Below are 27,997 nucleotides of genomic sequence, written 5' to 3'. Positions count from 1 at the left end.
GAATGATCATATGTTATACTGTATGGTAATATAAAACACACTTATTCCCATTAATTACACACACACACACACACATCCTGAACACACACACACACACACACACACACACACACACACACACACTGAACACACACACACACAAACACACACATCCTGAACACACAAACACACACACATACACACACACACAAACACTGAACACAAACACACATCCTGAACACACACATACACACTGAACACACACACAAACACGCACTTCCTGAATACACACACACACACACACACACATGAAAACACACACACATCCTGAACACACACACACACTGGACACACACACACATCCTGAACACACACACACACACACACTGAACACACACACACACACACACACATCCTGAACACACACACACACACACATCCTGAACACACACACACACACATCCTGAACACACACACACACACACATCCTGAACACACACAAACACATTTCTAACGTAACACGAACACGCCACACACACACAGACACACACATTGTCAAAGCAACTCTTTGTAAACTTTGGTGTCCCTGATTTGTGCTTCTGTAGAACTACAGCTGATATTTAATATGACCAAGTAAGTAATGATGGTGGTCTTTGACTTTTACTTCACTTGAATTTAGACTTATTCTTAGTCATATTCTTCACAGCAGTCAACACTCACATTTTCTAAGTCCAGGTTTCATTGTGTTCTCTCCACCATGTTCCACACTGTAGCGGTAAGCAGAAGAACAGACAGTCATTGAGGGATACACGTGAACTCACACACACACACACACACACACACACACACACACACACACACACACACACACACACACACACACACACACACACACACACACTCACACAGTCACACGGTCAGCATATAACTTTGTCCATGAGGTGGTAAGAATGTTTGTGTGTGTGTGTGTGTGTCCAGTGTGTGTGTCCAGTTTGTTTGTGTGTGTGTACAGTGTGTGTCTAGTGTGTGTGTGTGTGTGTGTGTCCAGTGTGTGTGTGTGTGTCCAGTGTGTCCAGTGTGTGTGTGTGTGTGTGTCCAGTGTGTGTGTCTAGTGTGTGTGTGTGTCCAGTGTGTGTGTGTGTGTGTCCAGTGTGTGTGTATCCAGTGTGTGTGTGTGTGTCCAGTGTGTGTGTGTGAATTGTGTGTCCTGAATGTGTGTCCAGTGTGTGTGTGTGTGTGTGTCCTGTGTGCGTGTGTCTCCTGTGTGTGTGTTCCGTGTGTGTGTGTGTCCCGTGTGTGTGTGTGTCCAGTGTGTGTGTGTGTGTCCAGTGTGTGTGTGTGTGTCCAGTGTGTGTGTGTGTGTCCAGTTTCTTTGTCCAGTGTGTGTGTCCAGTGTGTGTGTGTGTGTGTGTGTGTGTGTGTGTGTGTGTGTGTGTGTGTGTGTCCAGTGTGTGTGTGTGTGTGTGTGTGTGTGTCCAGTGTGTCTGTGTGGTTAGTGTGTGTCCTATGTGTGTGTGGGTCCAGTGTGTTTGTGTGTGTGTGTGTGTTTCCAGTGTGTGTGTGGGTGTGTCCAGTGTGTGTGTGTCCAGTGTGTGTGTGTGTGTGTGTGTGTGTGTGTCCAGTATGTGTGTGTGTGTGTGTGTGTGTGTGTGTGTGTGTGTGTGTGTGTGTGTGTGTGTGTGTGTGTGTGTGTGTGTGTGTGTGTCCAATGTGTGTGGGTTCAGTGTGTGTGGGTTTGTGTGTGTGTGTGTGTCCAGTGTGTGTGCCCTGTGTGTCTCTGTGTGTGTGTGTCCAGTGTGAGTGCTTGTGTGTGTGGGTCCAGTCCTGACAAACACTGATACAAGTGCACACATAAAAACACACTGGACACACACACACACTGGACCCCACACACTGGACCCACACACACACACACACACACACACACACACACACACACACACACTGGGCACACACACACACACACACTGGGCACACACACACACACACACACACACAGTCATCATATAACTTAGTCCAAGTGGTGATCAGAATGTTTGTCTTAACTAGCCTGATAACTCCAACATGTCTGATATGAACATTGACATAAACCCTCTACATACTTGAGTTTCTCCAGTCTGCAGTCTGGATCCTCCAGTCCAGCAGAGAGCAGTCTGACTCCTGAGTCTCCTGGGTGATTGTAGCTCAGGTCCAGCTCTCTCAGGTGTGAGGGGTTTGACCTCAGAGCTGAGACCAGAGAAGCACAGCCTTCCTCTGTGACTAGACAGCCTGACAGCCTGCAAAGAGTCAAATCATATTAAAACCACACTGCTATTCTTTGGTGGTGAAAATAGTGGCAGTATATTATTTCAACATATTCAGATATATCAGTGTCCTGAAACCTGCCGTATCTATACATCAATTAATGTATCATTATTAGAAATGACAAATTATCAAAGTATTGCTTGTAGAGAGAAAAATGTATAGTACAAATATTTGAGTAGACTGACCAGACCAGTTTAAAAAGCAGTATCAGTCAAAAGACAGACAGTGAGGTATCAGATTTAGATTGTATTGAGTATACAGTCCACACCATATCTATTTTGACAGTGAAGATAACATTTTAAACGTGGCTCTATACTCCAGCATTTTAGAATTGAGATCAAATGTTTTATATAAGGTGACAGTATATAATGTCACCTTTTATTTGACAGTATTTTCATACATATCTCTTTCACCATTTAGAAAAATATAAGCAGTTTATGTATCTAGTCCCCATATTTGAAGAAGTCATAAGTATTCTGACCAATTCACTTATAGTGCATTAACGCACTCAAAAGTGTAGTATTTGGTCCCATATTCTTTTAACGCAATGACTATATCAAGCCTGTGACTGCCATGATTAAGAAAGATCATGAATGAATCATGAATAATAATGAGTGAGAGAGTTAGAGAGGCTACAACAAAACATACTAACCTCTCACCATTAACCTCAAATAAAAGGTGACATTATATACTGTCACCTAATATGAAACTTTTCATCTCAAATCTAAATTGATGGAGCATAGCACCAAATTTAAAACTGTAAGCTTCACTGTCCAAACACATATGGTGTGGACTATGTGTGCCTGGTAAACACATGTGGATCTGGTGAACAGTTTTCACTTGTTGACCAACTACAGGAATACTGACCTCAGAGTCTCCAGTTTACAGGGGGGATTCCCCAGTCCAGCAGAGAGCAGCTTCACTCCTGAATCCTTCAGGTCATTGTTACTCAGGTCCAGCTCTCTCAGGTGTGAGGGGTTTGACCTCAGAGCTGAGACCAGAGAAGCACAGCCTTCCTCTGTGACTAGACAGCCTGACAGCCTGCAAAGAGTCAAATCATATTAAAACCACACTGCTATTCTTTGGTGGTGAAAATAGTGGCAGTATATTATTTCAACATATTCAGATATATCAGTGTCCTGAAACCTGCCATATTTATTCATAAATGAATGTATCATTATTAGAAATGACAAATTATCAAAGTATTGCTTGTAGATAGAAACATAGTACGAATATTTAAGTAGACTGACCAGAGCAGTTTAAAAAGCAGTATCAGTCAAAAGACAGACAGTGAGGTATCAGATTTAGATTGTATTGAGTATACAGTCCACAATATATCTAGTTGACAGTGACGCTAACATTTTAAATGTGGCTCTGTACTCCAGCATTTTGGATTTGAGATCAAATATTTTATATGAGGTGACAGTATATAATGTCAGCTTTTATTTGAGGGTATTTTCATAAATATGTGTTTCACCGTTTAGAAATGAAAGCACTTTATGTATATATTCCCCCTATTTGAAGAAGTCATAAGTATTCTGACCAATTCATTTATAGTGTATTAAAGTGGTCAAAAGTTTAGTATTTGGTCCCAAACTCGTTGGTTAAATTTGCAGTTTGTTTTGGTTGTGTTTTGGGTTATGTTTTGCCCAATAGTAACTGAATGGTGGATGAGAACTGGATGAATCTTCTGTCTAAGTGAGTAGATAACATGTTTCTAAACACTACTAAATTAATCCTGATAATGCCATGATTAATAAAAATCATGAATGAATCATGAATAATAATTAGTGAGAAAGTTACAGAGGCTACAACAAAACATGCTAACCTCTCACCATTACCAATAACAGAGGGGGTATGATCCTTGTTCCTCTGTAACTTTCTCATTCATCATCATTCACGATTCATTCATGATTATTCATAATCATGGTAGCATCCACATTAATGTAGAAGTGTTCAGAAACATCTTCTATTCTTACTGACAATACAAGTGAAGTGACTCCAAAATGACAGGACATTATTCACCATTCAGTTTCTATTGGGGAAAAACATAATCCAAAACACAACCAAAACAAACTGCAAATGCATTCAACAAGTTTGTAGAATCACAAGCTTGATGTAATCACTGCAGGTAAGGAATATGGGACCAAATACTAAACTTATGACTACTTTAATACAATAAAAGTGAATATGTCCAAATTCTTACGGCTTTTTCAAATGGGAGAACTAGATACATAAAGTGCTTTCATTTCTAAACAGTAACACAGATATGTATGAAAAACCTCAAATAAAAGGTGACATTCTGTACTGTTGCCTAATATGAAACATTATATCTGTAATCAAAATTGCTGGAGCATAGCACCAAATTTAAAACTGTAAGCTTCACTGTCCAAACACATATGGTGTGGACTATGTGTGCCTGGAAAACACATGTGGATCTGGTGAACAGTTATCACTTGTTGACCAACTACAGGAATACTGACCTCAGAGTCTCCAGTTTACAGTGGGAATTCCCCATTCCAGCAGAGAGCAGCTTCACTCCTGAGTCTCCTGGGTGATTGTAGCTCAGGTCCAGCACTCTCAGGTGTGAGGGGTTTGACTTCAGAGCTGAGACCAGAGAAGCACAGCCTTCCTCTGTGACTAGACAGCCTGACAGCCTGCAAAGTGTCAAATCATATTAAAACAACACTGCTATTCTTTGGTGTTGAAAATATATTTTTTCAACATTTTCAGATAAATCAGAGTCCTGAATCCTGCCATATCTATTCATATATGTACAGTGGGGAGAACAAGTATTTGATACACTGCCGATTTTGCAGATTTGTAGAGGTCTGTAATTGCAAAGCATGTAGAGGTCTGTAATTTTTTATCATAGGTACACTTCAACTGTGAGAGACGGAATCTAAAACAAAAATCCAGAAAATCACACTGTCTGATTTTTAAGTAATTAATTTGCATTTTATTGCATGACATAAGTATTTGATACATCAGAAATGCAGAACTTAATAATTGGTACAGAAACCTTTGTTTGCAATTACAGAGATCATACGTTTCCTGTAGGTCTTGACCAGGTTTGCACACACTGCAGCAGGGATTTTGGCCCACTCCTCCATACAGACCTTCTCCAGATACTTTAGGTTTTGGGGCTGTCGCTGGGCAATATGGACTTTCAGCTCCCTCCAAAGATTTTCTATTGTGTTCAGGTCTGGAGACTGGCTAGGCCACTCCAGGACCTTGAGAGCCTTCTTACAGAGCCACTCCTTAGTTGCCCTGGCTGTGTGTTTCGGGTCATTGTCATGCTGGAAGACCCAGCCACGACCCATCTTCAATACTCTTACTGAGGGAAGGAGGTTGTTGGCCAAGATCTCGCGATACATGGCCCCATCCATCCTCTCCTCAATACGGTGCAGTCGTCCTGTCCCCTTTGCAGAAAAGCATCCCCAAAGAATGATGTTTCCACCTCCATGCTTCACGGTTGGGATGGTGTTCTTGGGGTTGTACTCATCCTTCTTCTTCCTCCAAACACGGCGAGTGGAGTTTAGACCAAAAAGCTCTATTTTTGTCTCATCAGACCACATGACCTTCTCCCATTCCTCCTCTGGATCATCCAGATGGTCATTGGCAAACTTCAGACAGGCCTGGACATGCGCTGGCTTGAGCAGGGGGACCTTGCGTGCGCTGCAGGATTTTAATCCATGACGGCGTAGTGTGTTACTAATGGATTTCTTTAAGACTGTGGTCCCAGCTCTTTTCAGGTCATTGACCAGGTCCTGCCGTGTAGTTATGGGCTGCTCCCTCACCTTCCTCATGATCATTGATGCCCCACGAGGTGAGATCTTGCATGGAGCCCCAGACCGAGGGTGATTGACCGTCATCTTGAACTTCTTCAATTTTCTAATAATTGCGCCAACAGTTGTTGCCTTCTCACCAAGCTGCTTGCCTATTGTCCTGTAGCCCATCCCAGCCTTGTGCAGGTCTACAATTTTATCCCTGATGTCCTTACACAGCTCTCTGGTCTTGGCCATTGTGGAGAGGTTGGAGTCTGTTTGATTGAGTGTGTGGACAGGTGTCTTTTATACAGGTAATGAGTTCAAACAGGTGCAGTTAATACAGGTAATGAGTGGAGAACAGGAGGGCTTCTTAAAGAAAAACTAACAGGTCTGTGAGAGCCGGAATTCTTACTGGTTGGTAGGTGATCAAATACTTATGTCATGCAATAAAATGCAAATTAATTACTTAAAAATCATACAATGTGATTTTCTGGATTTTTGCTTTAGATTCCGTCTCTCACAGTTGAAGTGTACCTATGATAAAGATTACATACCTCTACATGATTTGTAAGTAGGAAAACCTGCAAAATCGGCAGTGTATCAAATACAGTGGGGAAAAAAGTATTTAGTCAGCCACCAATTGTGCAAGTTCTCCCACTTAAAAAGATGAGAGAGGCCTGTAATTTTCATCATAGGTACACGTCAACTATGACAGACAAATTGAGGAAAAAAAAATCAGAAAATCACATTGTAGGATTTTTAATGAATTTATTAGCAAATTATGGTGGAAAATAAGTATTTGGTCACAGCAAGATTTCTGGCTCTCACAGACCTGTAACAACTTCTTTAAGAGGCTCCTCTGTCCTCCACTCGTTACCTGTATTAATGGCACCTGTTTGAACTTGTTATCAGTATAAAAGACATCTGTCCACAACCTCAAACAGTCACACTCCAAACTCCACTATGGCCAAGACCAAAGAGCTGTCAAAGGACACCAGAAACAAAATTGTAGACCTGCACCAGGCTGGGAAGACTGAATCTGCAATAGGTAAGCAGCTTGGTTTGAAGAAATCAACTGTGGGAGCAATTATTAGGAAATGGAAGACATACAAGACCACTGATAATCTCCCTCGATCTGGGGCTCCACGCAAGATCTCACCCAGTGGGGTCAAAATGATCACAAGAACGGTGAGCAAAAATCCCAGAACCACACGGGGGGACCTAGTGAATGACCTGCAGAGAGCTGGGACCAAAGTAACAAAGCCTACCATCAGTAACACACTACGCCGCCAGGGACTCAAATCCTGCAGTGCCAGACGTGTCCCCCTGCTTAAGCCAGTACATGTCCAGGCCCGTCTGAAGTTTGCTAGAGTTCATTTGGATGATCCAGAAGAGGATTGGGAGAATGTCAAATGGTCAAATGAAACCAAAATAGAACTTTTTGGTAAAAACTCAACTCGTCGTGTTTGGAGGACAAAGAATGCTGAGTTGCATCCAAAGAACACCATACCTACTATGAAGCATGGGGGTGGAAACATCATGCTTTGGGGCTGTTTTTCTGCAAAGGGACCAGGACGACTGATCCGTGTAAAGGAAAGAATGAATGGGGCCATGTATCGTGAGATTTTGAGTGAAATTCTCCTTCCATCAGCAAGGGCATTGAAGATGAAACATGGCTGGGTCTTTCAGCATGACAATGATCCCAAACACACCGCCTGGGCAACGAAGGAGTGGCTTCGTAAGAAGCATTTCAAGGTCCTGGAGTGGCCTAGCCAGTCTCCAGATCTCAACCCCATAGAAAATCTTTGGAGGGAGTTGAAAGTCTGTGTTGCCCAGCGACAGCCCCAAAACATCACTGCTCTAGAGGAGATCTGCATGGAGGAATGGGCCAAAATACCAGCAACAGTGTGTGAAAACCTTGTGAAGACTTACAGAAAACGTTTGACCTGTGTCATTGCCAACAAAGGGTATATAACAAAGTATTGAGAAACTTTTGTTATTGACCAAATACTTATTTTCCACCATAATTTGCAAATAAATTAATTAAAAATCCTACAATGTCATTTTCTGGATTATTTTTACTCATTTTGTCTGTCATAGTTGACGTGTACCTATGATGAAAATTACAGGCCTCTCTCATCTTTTTAAGTGGGAGAACTTGCACAATTGGTGGATGACTAAATACTTTTTTTCCCCCACTGTACTTGTTCTCCCCACTGTATATATACACTACCAGTCAAAAAGTTCAACACACCTACTCATTCAAGTTTATTTTTATTTTTATTTTTTACTATTTTTTACATTGAAGTATAATAGTGAAGACATGAAAACTATGAAATAACACATATGGAATCATGTAGTAACCAAAGAAGTGTTAAACAAATGAAAATATAAATTATATTTGAGATTCAAATAGCCACCCTTTGCCTTGGTGACAGCTTTGCACACTCTGTGCATTCTCTCAACCAGCTTCATGAGGTAGTCACCTGGAATGCATTTCAATTAACAGGTGTGCCTTCTTAAAAGTTAATTTGTGGAATTTCTTTCCTTCTTAATGCGTTTGAGCCAATCAGTTGTGTTGTGACAAGGTAGGGGGGGGGGGGTATACAGAAGATAGCCCTATTTGGTAAAAGATCAAGTCCATATTATGGAAGAACAACTCAAATAAGCAAAGAGAAACGACAGTCCATCATTACTTTAAGACATGAAGGTCAGTCAATACGGAACATTTCGAGAACTTTGAAAGTTTCTTCAAGCACATTCGCAAAAACCATCAAGCGCTATGATGAAACTGGCTCTCATGAGGACCGCCACAGGAATGGAAGACCCAGAGTTACTTCTGCTGCAGAGGATAAGTTCATTAGAGTTACCAGCCTCAGAAATCGCAGCCCAAATAAATGCTTCACAGAGTTCAAGTCACAGACACATCTCAACATCAACTGTTCAGAGGGGACTGTGTGAATCAGGCCTTCATGGTCGATTGCTGCAAAGAAATTACTACTAAAGGACACCAAGAAGAAGAAGAGACCTGCTTGGGCCAAGAAACACGAGCAATGGACATTACACCGGTGGACATTTGTCATTTGGTCTGGAGTCCAAATTTGAGATTTTTGGATCCATCCGCCGTGTCTTTGTGAGAAGCGGTGTGGTTGAACGGATGATCTCTGCATGTGTAGTTCCCACCATAAATCTTGGAGGAGGAGGTGTTATGGTGTGGGGGTGCTTTGCTGGTGACACTGTCTATGATTTATTTAGAATTCAAGGCACACTTAACCAGCATGGCTACCACAGCATTCTGCAGCGATACGCCATCCCATCTGGTTTGGGCTTAGTGGGACTATCATTTGTTTTTCAACAAGAAAATGACCCAACACACCTCCAGGCTGTGTAAGGGCTATGTGACCAAGAAGGAGAGTGATTGAGTGCTGCATCAGATGACCTGGCCTCCACAATCACCCGACCTCAACCCAATTGAGATGGTTTGGGATGGGTTGGACCACAGAGAGAAGGAAAAGCAGCCAACAAGTGTTCAGCATATGTGGGAACTCCTTCAAGACTGTTGGAAAAGCATTCCAGGTGAAGCTGGTTGAGAGAATACCAAGAGTGTGCATAGCTGTCATCAAGGCAAAGGGTGGCTATTTAAAGAATTTCAAATATAAAATGTATTTTGATTTGTTTAACACTTTTTTGGTTACTACATGATTCCATATTTGTTATTTCATAGTTTTGATATCTTCACTATTATTCTACAATGTAAAACATAGTAAAAATAAAGATAAACCCTTGAATGAGTAGGCGTATCCAAACTTTTGACTGGTACTGTATATAAATGAATGAATGTATCATTATGAACAGTAGACAACATGTTTCTAAACACTACTAAATTAATCATTGTGTGTGTGTGTCCAGTGTGTGTGTGTTATAGGAGTATTTTATGTATCATTATGGCACATGTAGGGAGATGCCAAAGGTAAAATATAATAAACATGTTTGATATTTTATAATCCAGATACATGCTTAAATAAGGAATATAGACATGTAGTATATGCTTTGTTTTAAATGAATGTATGTGTTCTTTCACAAAAGCTCTCAACAGTATGCATTACATTAGTTCTTTTTTAAGAAGGGGCCTAAGCCACGCAGCCAATAGAATGATAGAATGAGAGGCTTCATATAGAAAAAAGCATTCATGACCTTTTGGAGTGGACATTGTGTGACAGCTGGACGTTGAAAAAGAAGGGTGGTGCAGAACTAAAATAAATTAGGAATTTACCATAAGGGGGTAACTGTATACGCCATGTATGCATGTTTGTGCATTTGTGTGTGTGTATAAAAGGGATGTCTAAGCCAGAGAGAGACAGTTGTTCCATGGAACATCTCGGCATTTGTTATTAGATAATAAAGGTCTGATTTTTGGACTCACAAGCTCCCGTTTCTTGAGAGATATTTTTGAGTTAAATATTTCTACGACAGTGTCCAGTGTGTGTGTGTGTGTGTGTGTTTGTGTGTCCAGTGTGTGTTTGTGTGAGTGTCCTGTGTGTCCAGTGTGCGTGTGTGTTGTCCAATGTGTGTGTGTGTTTGTGTGTTTGTCCAGTGTGTGTGTGTGTGTGTGTGTGTGTGTGTCCAGTGTGTGTGTGTGTATAGTGTGTGTGTCCAGTGTGCGTGTGTGTTGTCCAATGTGTGTGTGTGTTTGTGTGTTTGTCCAGTGTGTGTGTGTGTGTGTGTGTGTGCAGTGTGTGTGTGTATAGTGTGTGTGTCCTGTGTGTGTGTGTGTGTGTCCAGTGTGTCTCCAGTGTGTGTGTGTTCATTGAGTGATACAGGAATACTGACCTCAGAGTCTCCAGTTTACAGTGGGGATTCCCCAGTCCAGCAGAGAGCAGCTTCACTCCTGAATCCTTCAGGACATTGTTACTCAGATCCAGCTCTCTCAGGTGTGAGGGGTTTGACTTCAGAGCTGAGACCAGAGAAGCACAGCCTTCCTCTGTGACCTGACAGCCTGACAGCCTGCAAAGAGTCAAATCATATTAAAACCACACTGATATTCTTTGGTGGCGAAAATAGGGGCAGTATATTATTTAAACATTTTCAGATATATCAGTGTCCTGAAACCTGCCATATCTATTCATAAATGGATGTATCATTATTAGAAATTACAAATTATCAAAGTATTGCTTGTAGAGAAAACCACACTGCTATTCTTTGGTTTTGAGTAATTTTCTTTCTAAGTGGGTAGATAACATGTTTCTAAACACTACTAAAGTAATCCTGATGATGCCATGATTGAGAAAGATCATGAATGAATCATAAATAATAATGAGTGAGAAAGTTACAGAGGATACAACAAAACATGCTAATCTCTCACCATTACCTTTAAATAAAAGGTGACATTATATACTGTCGGCTAATATGAAACTTTCTATCTCAAATCCAAGATGCTGCAGCATAGCGCCTATTTTAAAACTGTAAGCTTCACTGTCCAAACACATATGGTGTGGGCTATGTGTGCCTGGTAAACACATGTGGATCTGGTGAACAGTTATCACTTGTTGACCAATTACAGGAATACTGACCTCAGAGTCTCCAGTTTACAGTGGGGTTTCCCCAGTCCATCAGAGAGATGCTTCACTCCTGAATCCTTCAGGACATTGTTACTCAGATCCAGCTCTCTCATGTGTGAGGGGTTTGACTTCAGAGCTGAGACCAAAGAAACACAGCCTTTCTCTGTGACTCCACAGCCTGACAGCCTGACAGAGAGATCATCATGATTTCACAAACACACTGTTAATTTAACAGAGCAGCATTTTGTTTAGTCTCTCAAACAACATTTGGATTCATCTTCTGTCTCCTAGAATTGTATGGTCATATTGTTATACTAATGTGAACATCAATGCAGTGAATCAATCTTTTTTTCAATATAATTTTATATACATATTATAATATATATTTTTCTCCAAACTGAATATTTCTTCCTGATGATTAGTACTTAAATATAATTGTATTTACTCACAGAGCAGCTCTGGAGGCTTTGACCACTGGCAGCAGCCTCAGAAGACCTTCCTCTGATCTGGAGTATTTCTTCAGGTCAAACACATCCAGCTCCTTTTCTGAAGTCAGCAACACAAAGACCAGAGCTGACCACTGTGCAGGTGAGAGTTCTTCTTCTGAGAAACTTTCTGAGCTCAGGTAGCTTTGGATCTCCTCCACTAGAGAATGGTCATTCAGTTCATTCAGACAGTGGAACAGATTGATGCACCTCTCTGGAGAGGGATTCGCCCTGATCTTCTCCTTGATGTACTTGACTGTTTCTTTATGGCTCTGTGAGCTGCTTCTTGTCTTTGTCAGTAGACCTCGTAAGTGCTTCTTATTGGACTCCAGTGAGAGGCCCAGAAGGAAGCGGAGGAAAAGGTCCAGGTTTCCTGTCTCACTTTGTAAGGCTTTATCCACAGCACTCTTGTAGACAATAACTTCAGGCTTGTCTCTGAACAGCGCAAAAAAGTAGCTGAACATTGATTGAGGTTTGGCCATTAGATTCTCATTGTTGTTGATGAATGAGAGGAACACATATACAGCAGCCAAATACTCCTGAATGCTCAGATGCACAAAGCAGTACACCTTGTCCTGGTACAGCCCACATTCCTCTTTAAAGAGCTGTGTGCACAATCCTGAGTACACTGAGGCTTCTTTGACATCAATGCCAGCTTCTTTCAGGTCTTCTTCATAGAAAATCAGATTGCCCTCAACAAGCTGTTGAAAAGCCAGTTTTCCCAGTGACAGAATGCTCTCTTTATTCCAGTGTGGACCTGACTCTTCTTTCCCAATATACTTTTCATTCTTCTGTTTGGTATGAAACACCACAAGGTGTGTGTACATCTCAGTCAGAGTCTTGGGCATCTCTTCTCTCTTCTGTTTCAGCATGGGTTCAAGGACTATTGCAGAAATCCAACAGAAGACTGGAATGTGGCACATGATGTGGAGGCTCCTTGATGTCTTTATGTGTGAGATGATTCTGCTGGCCAGGTCCTCATCACTGAATCTCTTCCTGAAGTACTCCTCCTTCTGTGGGTCATTGAACCCTCGTACCTCTGTCACCTGGTCAACACACCCTGAAGGGATCTTATTGGCTGCTGCAGGTCGGGTAGTTATCCAGAGGAGAGCAGAGGGAAGCAGATTTCCCTTGATGAGATTTGTCAGCAGAACATCCACTGAGGTAGACTTTGTGACGTCACAGCACATCTTGTTCTTCTGGAAGTCTAGGGGCAGTCGACACTCATCCAGACCATCAAAGACGAACAGAACTTTGTACTTGTCGTAGTTGGAGATTCTTGATTCTTTGGTTTCCATTGAGAAGTGATTGAGAAGTTCAATCAAAGTGTGTTTTTCCCCTTTCATCAAATTCAGCTCCCGAAAAGGGAATGAAAATACAAATTGGACATCCTGATTTGCTTTTCCTTCAGCCCAGTCCAAAATGAACTTCTGCACAGAGACTGTTTTTCCAATGCCAGCGACTCCCTTTGTCAGCACAGTTCTGATAGGTTTGTCTTGTCCAGTTAAGGGTTTGAAGATGTCGTTACATTTGATTGCAGTCTCTGGTCTTGCTTGTTTCCTGGTTGTTGTCTCAATCTGTCTCAGCTCATGTTCATTATTGACCTCTCCTTTTCCACCCTCTGTGATGTAGAGCTCTGTGTAGATCTTATTGAGAAGTGTTGGGTTTCCTTGTTTAGCGATCCCCTCAAATACACATTGAAACTTCTTCTTTAGATTAGATTTGAGTTCACGTTGGCAAATCACAGCAAGCTCATCTGAATGAAGAAATTACACAGAGGCTATTAATATTACATTTCTTTTAATGCCTACAGTATTGTAGGACTGTGTTATGAACTGACTGTATAAATGTGTAAATGTATTCATAATGCATTCCACACTGGAGTGACTGATTATATTATTATTATTCATATCACTGATGTTATCATTAATGTTGTCTGTCTCTCCTCTGTCTCTCCTCTTCTCTGTCTCTCCTCTGTCTCTCCTCTTCTCTCTGTCTCTCCTCTTCTCTCTCCTCTTCTCTCTGACACATCCCTGCTGCTACTTGACGAGGTCACTAGGTGTTGTGTTAAGGCTGCTACGATATCATTGAGTTACACAGCTACTTTAGCTGTACTTTAGCTACAGCTTTTAAATGTTTGTTATAAAACAGCATTCAACATGAGGCAGACAGCTCTTACTTTTCTCCAGTGTGTCAGCAAGCTCCTTCTGGTTCATTTTCCTCAGGACGTGCAGTGTGATCTTCAGAGCCCCCTCTCTGGCACTGCTCTCCTGCTTCTCATCTTCAGCATCCACCACTTCCTTATCCTGCTTCTGACTCTCAAAGCCTTCTGGGAGTTCTGGACTGAGAATCCTCTTGAACATCTTCAGCTCGTTCTTCACAAATGTCATAATATTCTCTTCAAGCAACTGAAATAAATGAAGTACATAAATTAAGCAAGAGAATAAATGCTTTCTCATTAACACATTAATGAATGATTGACAGATCAATTTTACTTGAGGTAAACAAACACAAATGTACATAACAGTACCACATACACTGAATATGGAGGCCAGGTCTGTTTGATGACTCTGGGAAGACTGACCACTGAGAATCTCTGACTCTGATCTCTCCTGTTGGTTTCTGTGGACAAAACATGAGATTACATCTCCTCATCCAGGGAGTGCACACACACACACACACACACACAGGGAGGGAATGTAGTGTTTGTTTAATATTGTTTTAGGACTATGAAAATGGAAAAAAGGATTAGCCTATGGATTATGAAAACAACTAAAAGAAATGGGAAAATGGGAGAGGAGAAATGACTAGAGACAGTTTGTTTAACACACTGACCATGACCCATGAGTTCTTCTTACCTTTGTTCACTAGAAACGTCTCCCTTTCTGAATAATATAGGAGTATTCATAGACCGGTCACTCTTCATGGACACACAGCTGGGTACAGGGGGGGCTAGTCTCTCCTTCTTGATTGGACTTCAACACAACAGAGACAAACATTACGTCTCTCATCTACTCTGAGCTCAGATGGGGAAACATAAGAAGAGTTTCATTCCAAAACGCTATATATCAATTTTCAGAAATGTTGGTAAATTAGCTTTTATTGTTTAAAGAAATTATGAAAGAGATTGGTCTGTTTTTTCAGTAGCTAATCATGGTATGCGATTTTTCAATGAAAGACATGTATTTGTTTAAAATCTATCAGTTGATGGTTTTATTCCAGAGAGACAAATAATCATGTTTTTTTGCACAATGCTATATATCTGCCTCACTCTCAGAGAAATAAGTAGTACTGCTAGGTTTAACACAGTAATTATATATATCTGCCTCACTCTCAGAGAAATAAGTAGTACTGCTAGGTTTTACACAGTAATAATATATCTGCCTCACTCTCAGAGAAATAAGTAGTACTGATAGGTTTTACACAGTAATAATATACAGTGCTATGAAAAAGTATTTGCTCTGACTCTGATCTCTCCTGTTGGTTTCTGTGGACAAAACATGAGATTACATCTCCTCATCCAGGGAGTGCACACACACACACACACACACACACACACACACACACACACACACACACACACACACACACACACACACACACACACACACACACACACACACACACAGGGAATGTAGTGTTTGTTTAATATTGTTTTAGGACTATGAAAATGGAAAAAATGATTAGCCTATGGATTATGAAAACAACTAAAAGAAATGGGAATATGGGAGAGGAGAAATGACTAGAGACAGTGTTGTTTAACTCACTGACCATGACCCATGAGTTCTTCTTACCTTTGTTCACTAGAAACGTCTCCCTTTCTGAATAATATAGGAGTATTCATAGACCGGTCACTCTTCATGGACACACAGCTGGGTACAGGGGGGGCTAGTCTCTCCTTCTTGATTGGACTTCAACACAACAGAGACAAACATTACGTCTCTCATCTACTCTGAGCTCAGATGGGGAAATGTAAGAAGAGTTTCATTCCAAAACGCTTTATATCAATTTTCAGAAATGTTGGTAAATTAGCTTTTATTGTTTAAAGAAATTATGAAAGAGATTGGTCTGTTTTTTCAGTAGCTAATCATGGTATGCGATTGTTCAATGAAAGACATGTATTTGTTTAAAATCTATCAGTTGATGGTTTTATTTCAGAGAGACATATAATCATGTTTTTTTGCACAATGCTATATATCTGCCTCACTCTCAGAGAAATAAGTAGTACTGCTAGGTTTTACACAGTAATAGTATATATCTGCCTCACTCTCAGAGAAATAAGTAGTACTGCTAGGTTTTACACAGTATACATATATATCTGCCTAACTCTCAGAGAAATAAGTAGTACTGCTAGGTTTTACACAGTAATAATATATCTGCCTCACTCTCAGAGAAATAAGTAGTACTGATAGGTTTTACACAGTAATAATATACAGTGCAATGAACAAGTATTTGCTCTGACTCTGATCTCTCCTGTTGGTTTCTGTGGACAAAACATGAGATTACATCTCCTCATCCAGGGAGTGCACACACACACACACACACACACACACACACACACACACACACACACACACACACACACACACACACACACACACACACACACACACACAGGGAGGGAATGTAGTGTTTGTTTAATATTGTTTTAGGATTATGAAAATGGAAAAAAGGATTAGCCTATGGATTATGAAAACAACTAAAAGAAATGGGAAAATGGGAGAGGAGAAATGACTAGAGACAGTGTTGTTTAACTCACTGACCATGACCCATGAGTTCTTCTTACCTTTGTTCACTAGAAACGTCTCCCTTTCTGAATAATATAGGAGTATTCATAGACCGGTCACTCTTCATGGACACACAGCTGGGTACAGGGGGGGCTAGTCTCTCCTTCTTGATTGGACTTCAACACAACAGAGACAAACATTACGTCTCTCATCTACTCTGAGCTCAGATGGGGAAACATAAGAAGAGTTTCATTCCAAAACGCTATATATCAATTTTCAGAAATGTTGGTAAATTAGCTTTTATTGTTTAAAGAAATTATGAAAGAGATTGGTCTGTTTTTTCAGTAGCTAATCATGGTACGCGATTGTTCAATGAAAGACATGTATTTGTTTAAAATCTATCAGTTGATGGTTTTATTTCAGAGAGACAAATAATCATGTTTTTTTGCACAATGCTATATATCTGCCTCACTCTCAGAGAAATAAGTAGTACTGCTAGGTTTTACACAGTAATAATATATATCTGCCTAACTCTCAGAGAAATAAGTAGTACTGCTAGGTTTTACACATTAATAATATATCTGCCTCACTCTCAGAGAAATAAGTAGTACTGATAGGTTTTACACAATAATAATATACAGTGCTATGAAAAAGTATTTGCCCCCTTTCTAATATTCTCTACTTTTGCATATTTGTCATACTGAACGTTATCAGATCTTCAACCAAAATCTAATTTTAGATAAAGGGAACATAAGTGAACAAATAATACAACAATTACATATTTATTTCATAAACAAAGTTATGCAACACCCAATTCCCCTGTGTGAAAAAGTAATTGCCCCCTTACACTCAATAACTGGTTGTGCCACCTTTAGCTGCAATGACTCCAACCAAATGCTTCCTGTAGTTGTTGATCAGTCTCTCACGTCGCTGTGGAGGAATTTTGGCCCACTCTTCCATGCAGAACTGCTTTAACTCGTGTGGGTTTTCAAGCATGAACTGCTCATTTCAAGTCCTGCCACAACATCTCAATTGGGATTAGGTCTGGACTTTGACTAGGCCATTCCAAAACTTCCAATTTGTTGCTTTTTAGCAATTTTCATGTAGACCTGATTGTGTGTTTTGGATCATTGTCTTACTGCATGACCTTTGGTATGATGTTCTTACTGTGGAATGCAGTGGATTGCAGTGTTTGGTTTTCGCCAGGCATAATGGGACCCATCTCGTCCAAAAAGTTGACTCAAGTTTGCTAAAAAGCACCTGGATGATCATTAAGACTCTTGGAAGAATGTTCTATGGACAGATGATTCAAAAGTATAACTTTTTGGACGACATGGTTCCAGTAATGCCTGGCGAAAACCAAACTCTTCATTCCACAGTAAGAACATCATACCAAAGGTCAAGCATGGTGGTGGTGGTGTGATGGTTTGGGGATGCTTTGCTGCCTCAGGACCTGGACGACTTGCCTTAATAGAAGGAACCATGAATTCTGCTCTGTTTCCGAGAATTCTACAGGAGAATGTCAGACCATCCGTCTGTGAGCTGAAGCTGAAGCGCAGCTGGGTCATGCAGCAAGACAATGATCCAAAACACACAATCAAGTCTACATGAAAATTGCTAAAAAGCAACAAATTAGACGTTTTGGAATGGCCTAGTCAAAGTCCAGACTTAATCCCAATTGAGATGTTGTGGCCGGACTTGAAACGAGCAGTTCATGGTTGGAAACCCACACGCCACTGAGTTAAAGCAGTTCTGCATGGAAGAGTGGGCCAAAATTCCTCCACAGCGACGTGAGAGACTGATCAACAACTACAGGAAGCATTTGGTTGGAGTCATTGCAGCTAAAGGTGGCACAACCAGTTATTGAGTGTAAGGGGGCAATTACTTTTTCACACAGGGGAATTGGGTGTTGCATAACTTTGTTTATGAAATAAATATGTAATTGTTGTGTTATTTGTTCACTTATGTTCCCTTTATCTAATATTAGGTTTTGGTTGAAGATCTGATAACATTCAGTATCACAAATGTGCAAAAGTAGAGAAAATTAGAAAGGGGACAAATACTTTTTCATAGCACAGTATATCTGCCTCACTCTCAGATAAATAAGTAGTACTGCTAGGTTTTGCACAGTAATAATAGATATCTGCCTCACTCTCAAATAAATAAGTAGTGCTGCTAGGTTTTACACAGTAATAATATATATCTGCCTCACTCGCAGAGAAATATGTAGTACTGCTATGTTTCACACAGTAATAATATATCTGCCTCACTCTCAGAGAAATAAGTAGTACTGCTAGGTTTTACACAGTAATAATATATATCTGTCTCAGTCTCAGAGAAATAAGTAGTACTGCTAGGTTTTATACAGTCAAATGTGACCGACCGGCTCGATCTTATGTAGCAAAATTTGAAATGGTGTTTTTTACATTGGATAAAAGTAGAGACTCAGCTAGAAAAAGGTATATCATACACTACAGTTGAGGAACAATGGGAAAGTAATTCTGCTTTGAAAGATGATAAACTTGTAACCTCACTTTTGAGAAAATGGCCTTTAAATGTTTTGGTACATCTACTGGAGAGCTCTTCTTTATCTACAGGTGGTGTTATTTTGGCAGATAATGTCACCCATCTAAATAAATAGTATATACAGTGGGGGGGAAAAGTATTTAGTCAGCCACCAATTGTGCATGTTCTCCCACTTAAAAAGATGAGAGAGGCCTGTCATTTTCATCATAGGTACACGTCAACTATGACAGACAAATTGAGAAAAAAAAATCCAGAAAATAACATTGTAGGATTTTTTATGAATTTATTTGCAAATTATGGTGGAAAATAAGTATTTGGTCACCTACAAACAAGCAAGATTTCTGGCTCTCACAGACCTGTAACTTCTTCTTTAAGAGGCTCCTCTGTCCTCCACTCATTACCTGTATTAATGGCACCTGTTTGAACTTGTTATCAGTATAAAAGACACCTGTCCACAACCTCAAACAGTCACACTCCAAACTCCACTATGGCCAAGACCAAAGAGCTGTCAAAGGACACCAGAAACAAAATTGTAGACCTGCACCAGGCTGGGAAGACTGAATCTGCAATAGGTAAGCAGCTTGGTTTGAAGAAATCAACTGTGGGAGCAATTATTAGGAAATGGAAGACATACAAGACCACTGATAATCTCCCTCGATCTGGGGCTCCACGCAAGATCTCACCCCGTGGGGTCAAATTGATCACAAGAACGGTGAGCAAAAATCCCAGAACCACACGGGGGGACCTAGTGAATGACCTGCAGAGAGCTGGGACCAAAGTAACAAAGCCTACCATCAGTAACACACTACGCCGCCAGGGACTCAAATCCTGCAGTGCAAGACGTGTCCCCCTGCTTAAGCAAGTACATGTCCAGGCACGTCTGAAGTTTGCTAGAATGCATTTGGATGATCCAGAAGAGGATTGGGAGAATGTCATATGGTCAGATGAAACCTTTCTGGTAAAAACTCAACTTGTCGTGTTTGGAGGACAAAGAATGCTGAGTTGCATCCAAAGAACACCATACCTACTGTGAAGCATGGGGGTGAAAACATCATGCTTTGGGGCTGTTTTTCTGCAAAGGGACCAAGACGACTGATCCGTGTAAAGGAAAGAATGAATGGGGCCATGTATCGTGAGATTTTGAGTGAAAACCTCCTTCCATCAGCAAGGGCATTGAAGATGAAACGTGGCTGGGTCTTTCAGCATGACAATGATCCCAAACACACCGCTCGGGCAACGAAGGAGTGGCTTCGTAAGAAGCATTTCAAGGTCCTGGAGTGGCCTAGCCAGTCTCCAGATCTCAACCCCATAGAAAATCTTTGGAGGGAGTTGAAAGTCTGTGTTGCCCAGCGACAGCCCCAAAACATCACTGCTCTATAGGAGATCTGGATGGAGGAATGGGCCAAAATACCAGCAACAGTGTGTGAAAACCTTGTGAAGACTTACAGAAAACGTTTGACCTGTGTCATTGCCAACAAAGGGTATATAACAAAGTATTGAGAAACTTTTGTTATTGACCAAATACTTATTCTCCACCATAATTTGCAAATAAATTCATTAAAAATCCTACAATGTGATTTTCTGGATTTTTTTCCCTCATTTTGTCTCTCATAGTTGACGTGTACCTATGATGAAAATTACAGGCCTCTCTCATCTTTTTACGTGGGAGAACTTGCACAATTGGTGGCTGACTAAATACTTTTTTCCCCCACTGTATATATATATATATATATATTTAACTAAATGTATGGTGTTTTTGGTTTATGTAAGTTTCATTGTTTGTTATGCTATAAATTGTTATTTTATGGTTGTAAGTCGTAAAATGAACTAATGTAGTCACCTCTGGTCGAGAAAAACGTCTTTTGCTAGTACATCCAATGTCAAATTCATCAACCAGCAGCAAGCCACTCTGCCTTCTCGCACAAGCGAGGGGCATGTTGAGGTAAATTTGCTAACCGTGAGGGTTGCATGATGTAATTTATTGGCGGGCTGGAAGACGCACTCTTGTCTTTTCTATTCCGAGGTTGTTACTCCCAATATCAGATATTAAGATCATTTTTTCTAATGCATGTATACTAGGGTTGAGATTAGCACATCTGAGTAGTGATTATTTACCAGGGGTTCAACACCTGCTATAGTCACTATTTAATTGCTCTTCCAAAAGCAACACAGGCCTAATACGAGATATATAGCAAACTAAAGTAATGAGTGACCATTTTAGAAAATCATGGGACATATAGTCTTTGGTTGCATGCTATTTTATGTTAATCATATTGCTGCTTGTGGCCTATAACTGATGCTTCGTGGTCTTATGCTGCCATCTATTGGAAATATTTAACAATTAAAAGTGATGAATTCACGTACAGACATTGGTGAGGCAGCTGAGAAATAAAGTGTATTTTTCTTGTTAATTCCTTAGATCAGTCTCAAACCTGCCCCACCTATCCCACGCCAATTGCTGGACTTTCACATAGAGGTTACTAGGTCACCCAATTCAAACCACATTTGTAAAATAAAACTAATGTGGCTTGTTTATCAAGTGTTCTGTCTTGCAATAACAAATATCATAAAATAACTAATGACAAAAAACAAACAGCAAAACGCTTAGACAGGTTTTGATTAACAAAATAATCCAAATGCTATTTAGTACTATAATTGTATTTACTAAGATACTATTATTACTAAAATAGTTTATAAAACTGTTCTAGGCTACCTTACCCTAGAATTAGGGTTACGGTTAAGGCTAAAATAGGTTATACCTAGGGTTAGGGGTTAGGGTTAAGGCTAAATTAGAATTAGGGTTAAGGGTTAGGGCTAAAATAGGTTATACCTAGGGTTAAGGCTAAAATAGGTTAAACGTAGGGTTAGAGTTTCTGTATAGCACTTTGTGACATCTGCTGATGTAAAAAGGGCTTTATAAATACATTTGATTGATTGATTGATAGGTTTAGGGGTTTTAAGGCAAAAAAAAAACTGTATGGGTTTAAATCTCTCTAGCGCCTACCTGTGGCCTTCTACGGGTACTACATAAGTCATTCATGACACCTGCTAGGCTCATAATCTTAGGTAGCAACTGCGTCAGATCTACAAATGAATGAGCTAGACCACCCGATTAGACAACAACCACCCCATTATACCCATTTGGTTTGCAACTCAGTGAACCTGCGCAGCATTCGCTCAATTCGATGCCTACGAACGAAGATTTCGATGCATATCAAATTACCCAGCAGCCATTTAGAAACAACAAATCGTCAAAGATAAATGGTTATTTCTTAATAAATAAAAATATTCTGGCTGTTTAAATCGGCCACATCTTGAAAAAGAGGACAGGAACATGAGTTTTGTTTAGGTTGTACTCCTTTTTCTGAAAACAAATATGGTTAACCATGACCAGAAATTGTTTAACTTTTGATGGCTATGCACCATCCATCGCTAACACTGTGGGTGACCACAATGTGTACTTAGAGGAACAGTGAGTGCGCTCCAAGTAGCTGTAACCTTGTTAATAATAAGATACCTGAGGTAAACCTACAGGGTTAATGCTCACCAAGTAGCTGTAACCTTGTTAATAATAAGATACCTGAGGTAAACCTACAGGGTTAACGCTCACCAAGTAGCCGTAACCTTGTTAATAATAAGTTACCTGAGGTAAACCTACAGGTTTAACGCAGGCAGGTCTCATTGATAACAATAGTGAAGCTGGCATTGTGACGCAGAACAATGGGCTGGGAATAGAACGTTCTGAAGGCGAGTCGGTGTCACGGAGCTCAATAGAACTAATAGGAGCTGGTAGGGTGAAAAATGCCCTAAAATAAGGCCTGTTGTTTCGAGATTACTTCATAAGTAGGGACAGAAGGTAATATTATGAAACTGGGCTCCATGGCGGATGCAATGAACTAATTTTATCAGAATTTTTTTTTGTAAAAAATGTCACTTGAGGCGCCCAGAAAATAATATTCAAAAAGTTCAGTCCTTGGACACAGAGGGGTTAAACACTAAAGTTACCGTCCATCTAGTGAAGAGAGGAGAACCGGACAGAGGGAGCGTAGCCAGCATCCGTCAACGAGAGAGGGAGAAGCCCTCCACGGTATTTAACAGGTGGAAGAAACAACCAGGGAGCTCCATCGGTCCACAAGAAATGCAGGCAGCCGGTGATGATGTAGTGGTAGCTGGGATAACTAGGATGCTGCTGGTAGAGTAGCTAACTAGCTTACCTAGCTGTACCGACTAGCTTGGCTAACTAGCAGGTCGTTCATCTGTCCCTCATCTTGAGGATGATGACGAATCCGGTGAACCACAAAATGAAACAAGGATAGCGAGTGAAAAGGATCTGGCTACACTCATACTGTCACTGACCGTAAAGCAAAAAGCTAATTGAACAATAAACTTTGGTGTCTCAACACTGTAGCGAACTCCGTTGTTATTCCCCAAGATCACTCAGCCCACTCTGCGCCTAACTGGACAATATCCTTGGCGCCACACCATACGTGGACGCGGATAGTTCCAGAACGCGGACATGAGCAGTGCCACACAATAACTAAACACAGTCTTTAGTGGCTTACATTAGTAATTTTCTTTTCTTTTCCTTTATTATTATTATGTAAAAACAAAATTATTTGTTTTTTTAAACAATATTTTGAGATCTGGGCCCAAATCCACAAAGCGTCTCAAAGTAGAAAATTGGTCATACAAGTGCTGAGAATAAAGACATTTTACTCTTATGGGTATAAATTAAAACTATGCGTGAAGTCTCTAGTCCCACCTAGTCGGCAGATATTTAGGACACCTCATGAGCTGTCCTAACCAGTTAAGAGTTAACAGCAGGTGTCTTGATAATACTATAGAATAATGCAGTGAGTCAGTGGTTCCTGCACCACATGTAATTGCTTTGGAGTAGTTCAAATAATGTTTAGATTTTTCTATATGATCAATCCATAAATAATGTAGACCTACATGGAACAGTATCTCTTCAGATTTTGACAATGATTTCTGATATAACGACTTTTGATACAGGATTTGTTAATGTCTGTAAACTCATAAGCTGTATGTGAGTGACAGAGGACAAGGACACGCCATGTGTTATTGATGTCACGGGTGAGTGACAGAGGGTCGGTGTGCCAAGATAGATTTGGGGCCACTGGTGCTAATCTTAAGAGGGGTACGTGATGGAATGGCCTGGCTAGGGTGCCACACGATACCATGTATTGTAGTAGATGAGTGACACTGAATAATGGTTGGCAACTGTGGGATATAAGTAGCTTGGAGAGCATTATAGTAACTGAGAGATTTTCTATGGAAGTCAATCGGATGACAAGGGGCTACGCCCGTACCGCTTGTCATTGTATCCAGTACTGTAACCATTAAATAACAATGAATCAACTCTCCATAAAAGTGGTCGACTACTCTCTTGCATCCTGAACTTCTCGATACCAGAAACTCATCATAACAATTTCTGTATAATAAGTATTGGTGATTCAATAGCCTAGTTAATCATTACATGACTTTTAACACACTATCTATGTCTTGCTAAGTCTGGCAGTAACCCAGAACTATCAGAGGCTCTCTCTTGTGGCTGCTGCTGATGACAACTGCATGTAACACTACCAGTCAAAAGTTTGTACACACCTACTCATTCAATTATTTTTATTTATTTGTACTATTTTTAACATTCTACCATAATACTGAAGACATCAAAACTATGAAATAACACATATGGAATCATGTAGTAACCAAAAAAGTGTTAAACAAATCAAAATATATTTTATATTTGAGATTCTTCAAATAGCCACCCTTTGCCTTGATGACAGCTTTGCACACTCTTTGCTATAAATGCTAAACATTCCATATGTGTTATTTCATAGTTTTGATGTCTTCACTATTATTCTACAATGTTAAAAATAGTAAAATAAAGAAAAACCCTTGAATGAGTAGGTGTGTCCAAACTTCTGACTGGTACTGTATGTTGTTCTTCTATATCATAATAATGATGTCTGCATAGCATTTTGGCTTCATTTTGGCAGATTAACTCTTGCTTATTTCTGAAGATAAACTCAGGTTTTCGCCCAGTGGCATATGAGTTGGAGCTGTGGCAGGTGTTGGACCTGTGGCCGAAAAGTGTCCGGTTTGAATCCCGGGCCAGGCGCTGGAAAAAACGGGCGGACTTGATCTGACCACTGGAGGGCTGCTGGTTTGACATCCTCAAAACATTCCCCTTTTGTTGGGCCCTTGAGCAAGGCCCTTAACCCCACAACATGCTCTCCATCTAGGGGAACTGCACTGCAGCTTGAACCTGTGCTGGTCTCAACTGTATGTGTGAGGTCTGCTGTTTGGGGGGGTTAAGAACGGAGCAGAAGACACAATTTTGTTGTTTGCTGTAACTAATAGAAAAATTTGTATGGTATTGTAATGTATTGTATTGTAAACAAATCAGCCAGAGTTGACGTGGGCCATCGTTCAAACAAAGAGATGCCTCCCTGGCCACCAGTGTGTTTGCATATAACGAAGATCAATTCTACAATACTTTTATAAACAGTCATTACTTTTTTTATATATATAATAATAATAATAATAATAATAATAATAATAATAATAATAATAATAATAATAATAATAATAATTAATTATACACATTACATTTTGGATAGATAGTACTCAGACATCTATAGTGTTTACAGTAATGACGATTACCGATCATTATATTTTTTAATCCCACCCCTCTGCTACTCTCAGCCCAGCCCACCTATCTCCGTAGAACATCCTCTGTTGATTTCCACCTGCCATATTTTTTTCAACTGTGCTGTGAGGTCTTACATGCTTTTTTAACCTTTCTAGTCGCATAGTATCCACAGACTGTAAGTTAAAGATAAATATTTTTCATAAGAGTATTATTCTGTTGTTGATTGACTGACTATGGCTTTCTAAATCCCCAGCACTGCTATTTCTAAGGATCATTTTAAATGAATATTGGGATTTTTCAACCATTCCTATTGTCCTATAAATTATATTCTTAGCAAAAAGTATTCCTATTTAATAGTAGTAGACATCATTCATAAATGGCACCATGCAGGGTTCTATATGGAACCATTTTGGTTCAGTGAAGAAGAACCTCTAGAGTTCTGATCAAAGAACCCTAGAAAAGGTTTCTTTATAGAACTTTTAATGGTTCCATATATTAAGCAAGCGATAGAACCCTTTTTGGTTTAAACAGGAGTGAAGAGTGTGTTGATTTGACGGTAATATTGTCAAAATTCCGCTTGTAACAACGATCAGAATTAGTAAAAACAATAAGGTTATGCATGACAACATATTAGGCAATAATTAATGTGCGTATGCTGGAAAGATGTGTGTGTATGTGTGTGTGTGTGTGTGTGTATGTGTGTGCTGGTGAGACATCCACATATCACAGTCAAATATACAGGATACAAACATTTCATTCCAGCTATATAGCGTTTTGCAAAACAAAAATTCATTCACAAAAATGTATTAATTAAAATCTTAGAACAACAATATTTGACACACATTTCTGATTTAAATAACAAACGTGAAAAAATTGTGGATATAACGTTTTAGAAATAAACTCCTTATAAATTCTTAAACAACATTGTCATCTCACCTCTTAGCTTTGGTGTCATGTTCCCCAGTGAGACTCATTTTAAAGACAGGGACTCCCTCCTCTCTCTCCCCAGAGAGACTCATTTTAGAGCACTGACGTCTAAACAGAGATCCAACATGTTGGTTGTGGTTAACACAGTGACAAGGTCAATTGTTCTATTTTATTCATTATCTCTTAGAAATAAAAGATTTACTAACAGATACATCCAAACAGTCAGGTGATTTAATGCAATCACATGAACATGTAGACATGACTGATATTTTTTACCTTTTCTCCATGTAGTGGAACTAATAATAATAATAGTAATAATAATAGTAATAATAATAGTAATAATAATAATACTAATAATACAATAATAATAATAGTAATATTAATAGTAATAATAATAATAATAATAATAATACAATAATAATAATATAATAATAATAATAATAATAATAATAATAATAATAATAATAATGTCTCACTTTCTCTTGTAATAATTCCACTCATTCTAGTGTGTTGCTTTGTTCAACAGGTCTGCTATTATTATGATATTATTGAATTTAATTCATAATATCAATGTTAAGAAAAGTAAGTTCAGGTTTCATACCAAATTACACAGGAAGCAGTAGCTCATTGTAATTTAGAAAACAACAAATGTTCTGATATTCTGAAAGATGATTTAGAACTATGATACATTAAAATTCTTACAAATTGTAAAATAACCACGATATACGAATCCTATAATACAAGATATGAACAATTTGTTTTTGAATTTGACTTGCCTACGCCCAGTTAGCGCCATTTTGTATGATTGAACTGTCATGTACCTGTCCCAGGTGAAATGGACCATTAGATCTGAGTGTTTTACTGTCATTCTCTATACTATAATAACACCATATATTTAATTTCTCTACACACTTTACAATAATCCCTTGGAAGATTCTTACCTTGTAGCCTGAATTCACAACCAGAACATGTCAAGTCATTGAGATATTTTCCGTTGTGCTGAGAGAGCACCTTCCTGATGACGAGTGGCTCTGTATCTATGTTG

At 39.7% G+C, this 27,997-nt stretch overlaps 1 protein-coding gene across 1 annotated transcript; it reads right to left on the bottom strand.

Annotated features, from left to right (window-relative positions):
• Positions 1–2,015: 2,015 nt before the first annotated feature.
• Positions 2,016–27,997, bottom strand: LOC311138638 (NLR family CARD domain-containing protein 3-like). The gene is made up of 13 exons (XM_084173411.1): positions 27,894–27,997; positions 26,962–27,060; positions 16,883–16,999; positions 15,891–16,007; positions 14,955–15,071; positions 14,634–14,718; positions 14,276–14,504; positions 12,061–13,852; positions 11,624–11,797; positions 10,884–11,057; positions 4,767–4,940; positions 3,151–3,324; positions 2,016–2,255 (listed from the first exon to the last, which is right to left on the bottom strand). The coding sequence occupies exons 2-13, from the start codon at positions 27,042–27,044 to the stop codon at positions 2,021–2,023; spliced, it is 3,471 nt and encodes a 1,156-aa protein (XP_084029537.1). The 5' UTR covers positions 27,045–27,060; positions 27,894–27,997; the 3' UTR covers positions 2,016–2,020.

The sequence above is a fragment of the Coregonus lavaretus genome (assembly GCF_964263955.1).
Source record: "Coregonus lavaretus genome assembly, chromosome: 2".
NCBI classification, from domain to species: Eukaryota; Metazoa; Chordata; class Actinopteri; order Salmoniformes; family Salmonidae; genus Coregonus; species Coregonus lavaretus.
This window is presented reverse-complemented; position numbering and strand designations above follow the sequence as displayed.

What these genes read in the sequence shown, in the direction of transcription:
- LOC311138638 (XM_084173411.1), bottom strand. Translation starts at nt 27,044, where the DNA reads ATGAGTCTCTCTGGGGAGAGAGAGGAGGGAGTCCCTGTCTTTAAAATG. An exon ending in ACCTGGCCTCCATATTCAGT is followed by an intron (nt 14,505 to 14,633) that starts GTATGTGGTACT and finishes CATTTATTTCAG; the next exon opens with TTGCTTGAAGAGAATATTAT. An exon ending in TGCTGACACACTGGAGAAAA is followed by an intron (nt 13,853 to 14,275) that starts GTAAGAGCTGTC and finishes TTCTTCATTCAG; the next exon opens with ATGAGCTTGCTGTGATTTGC.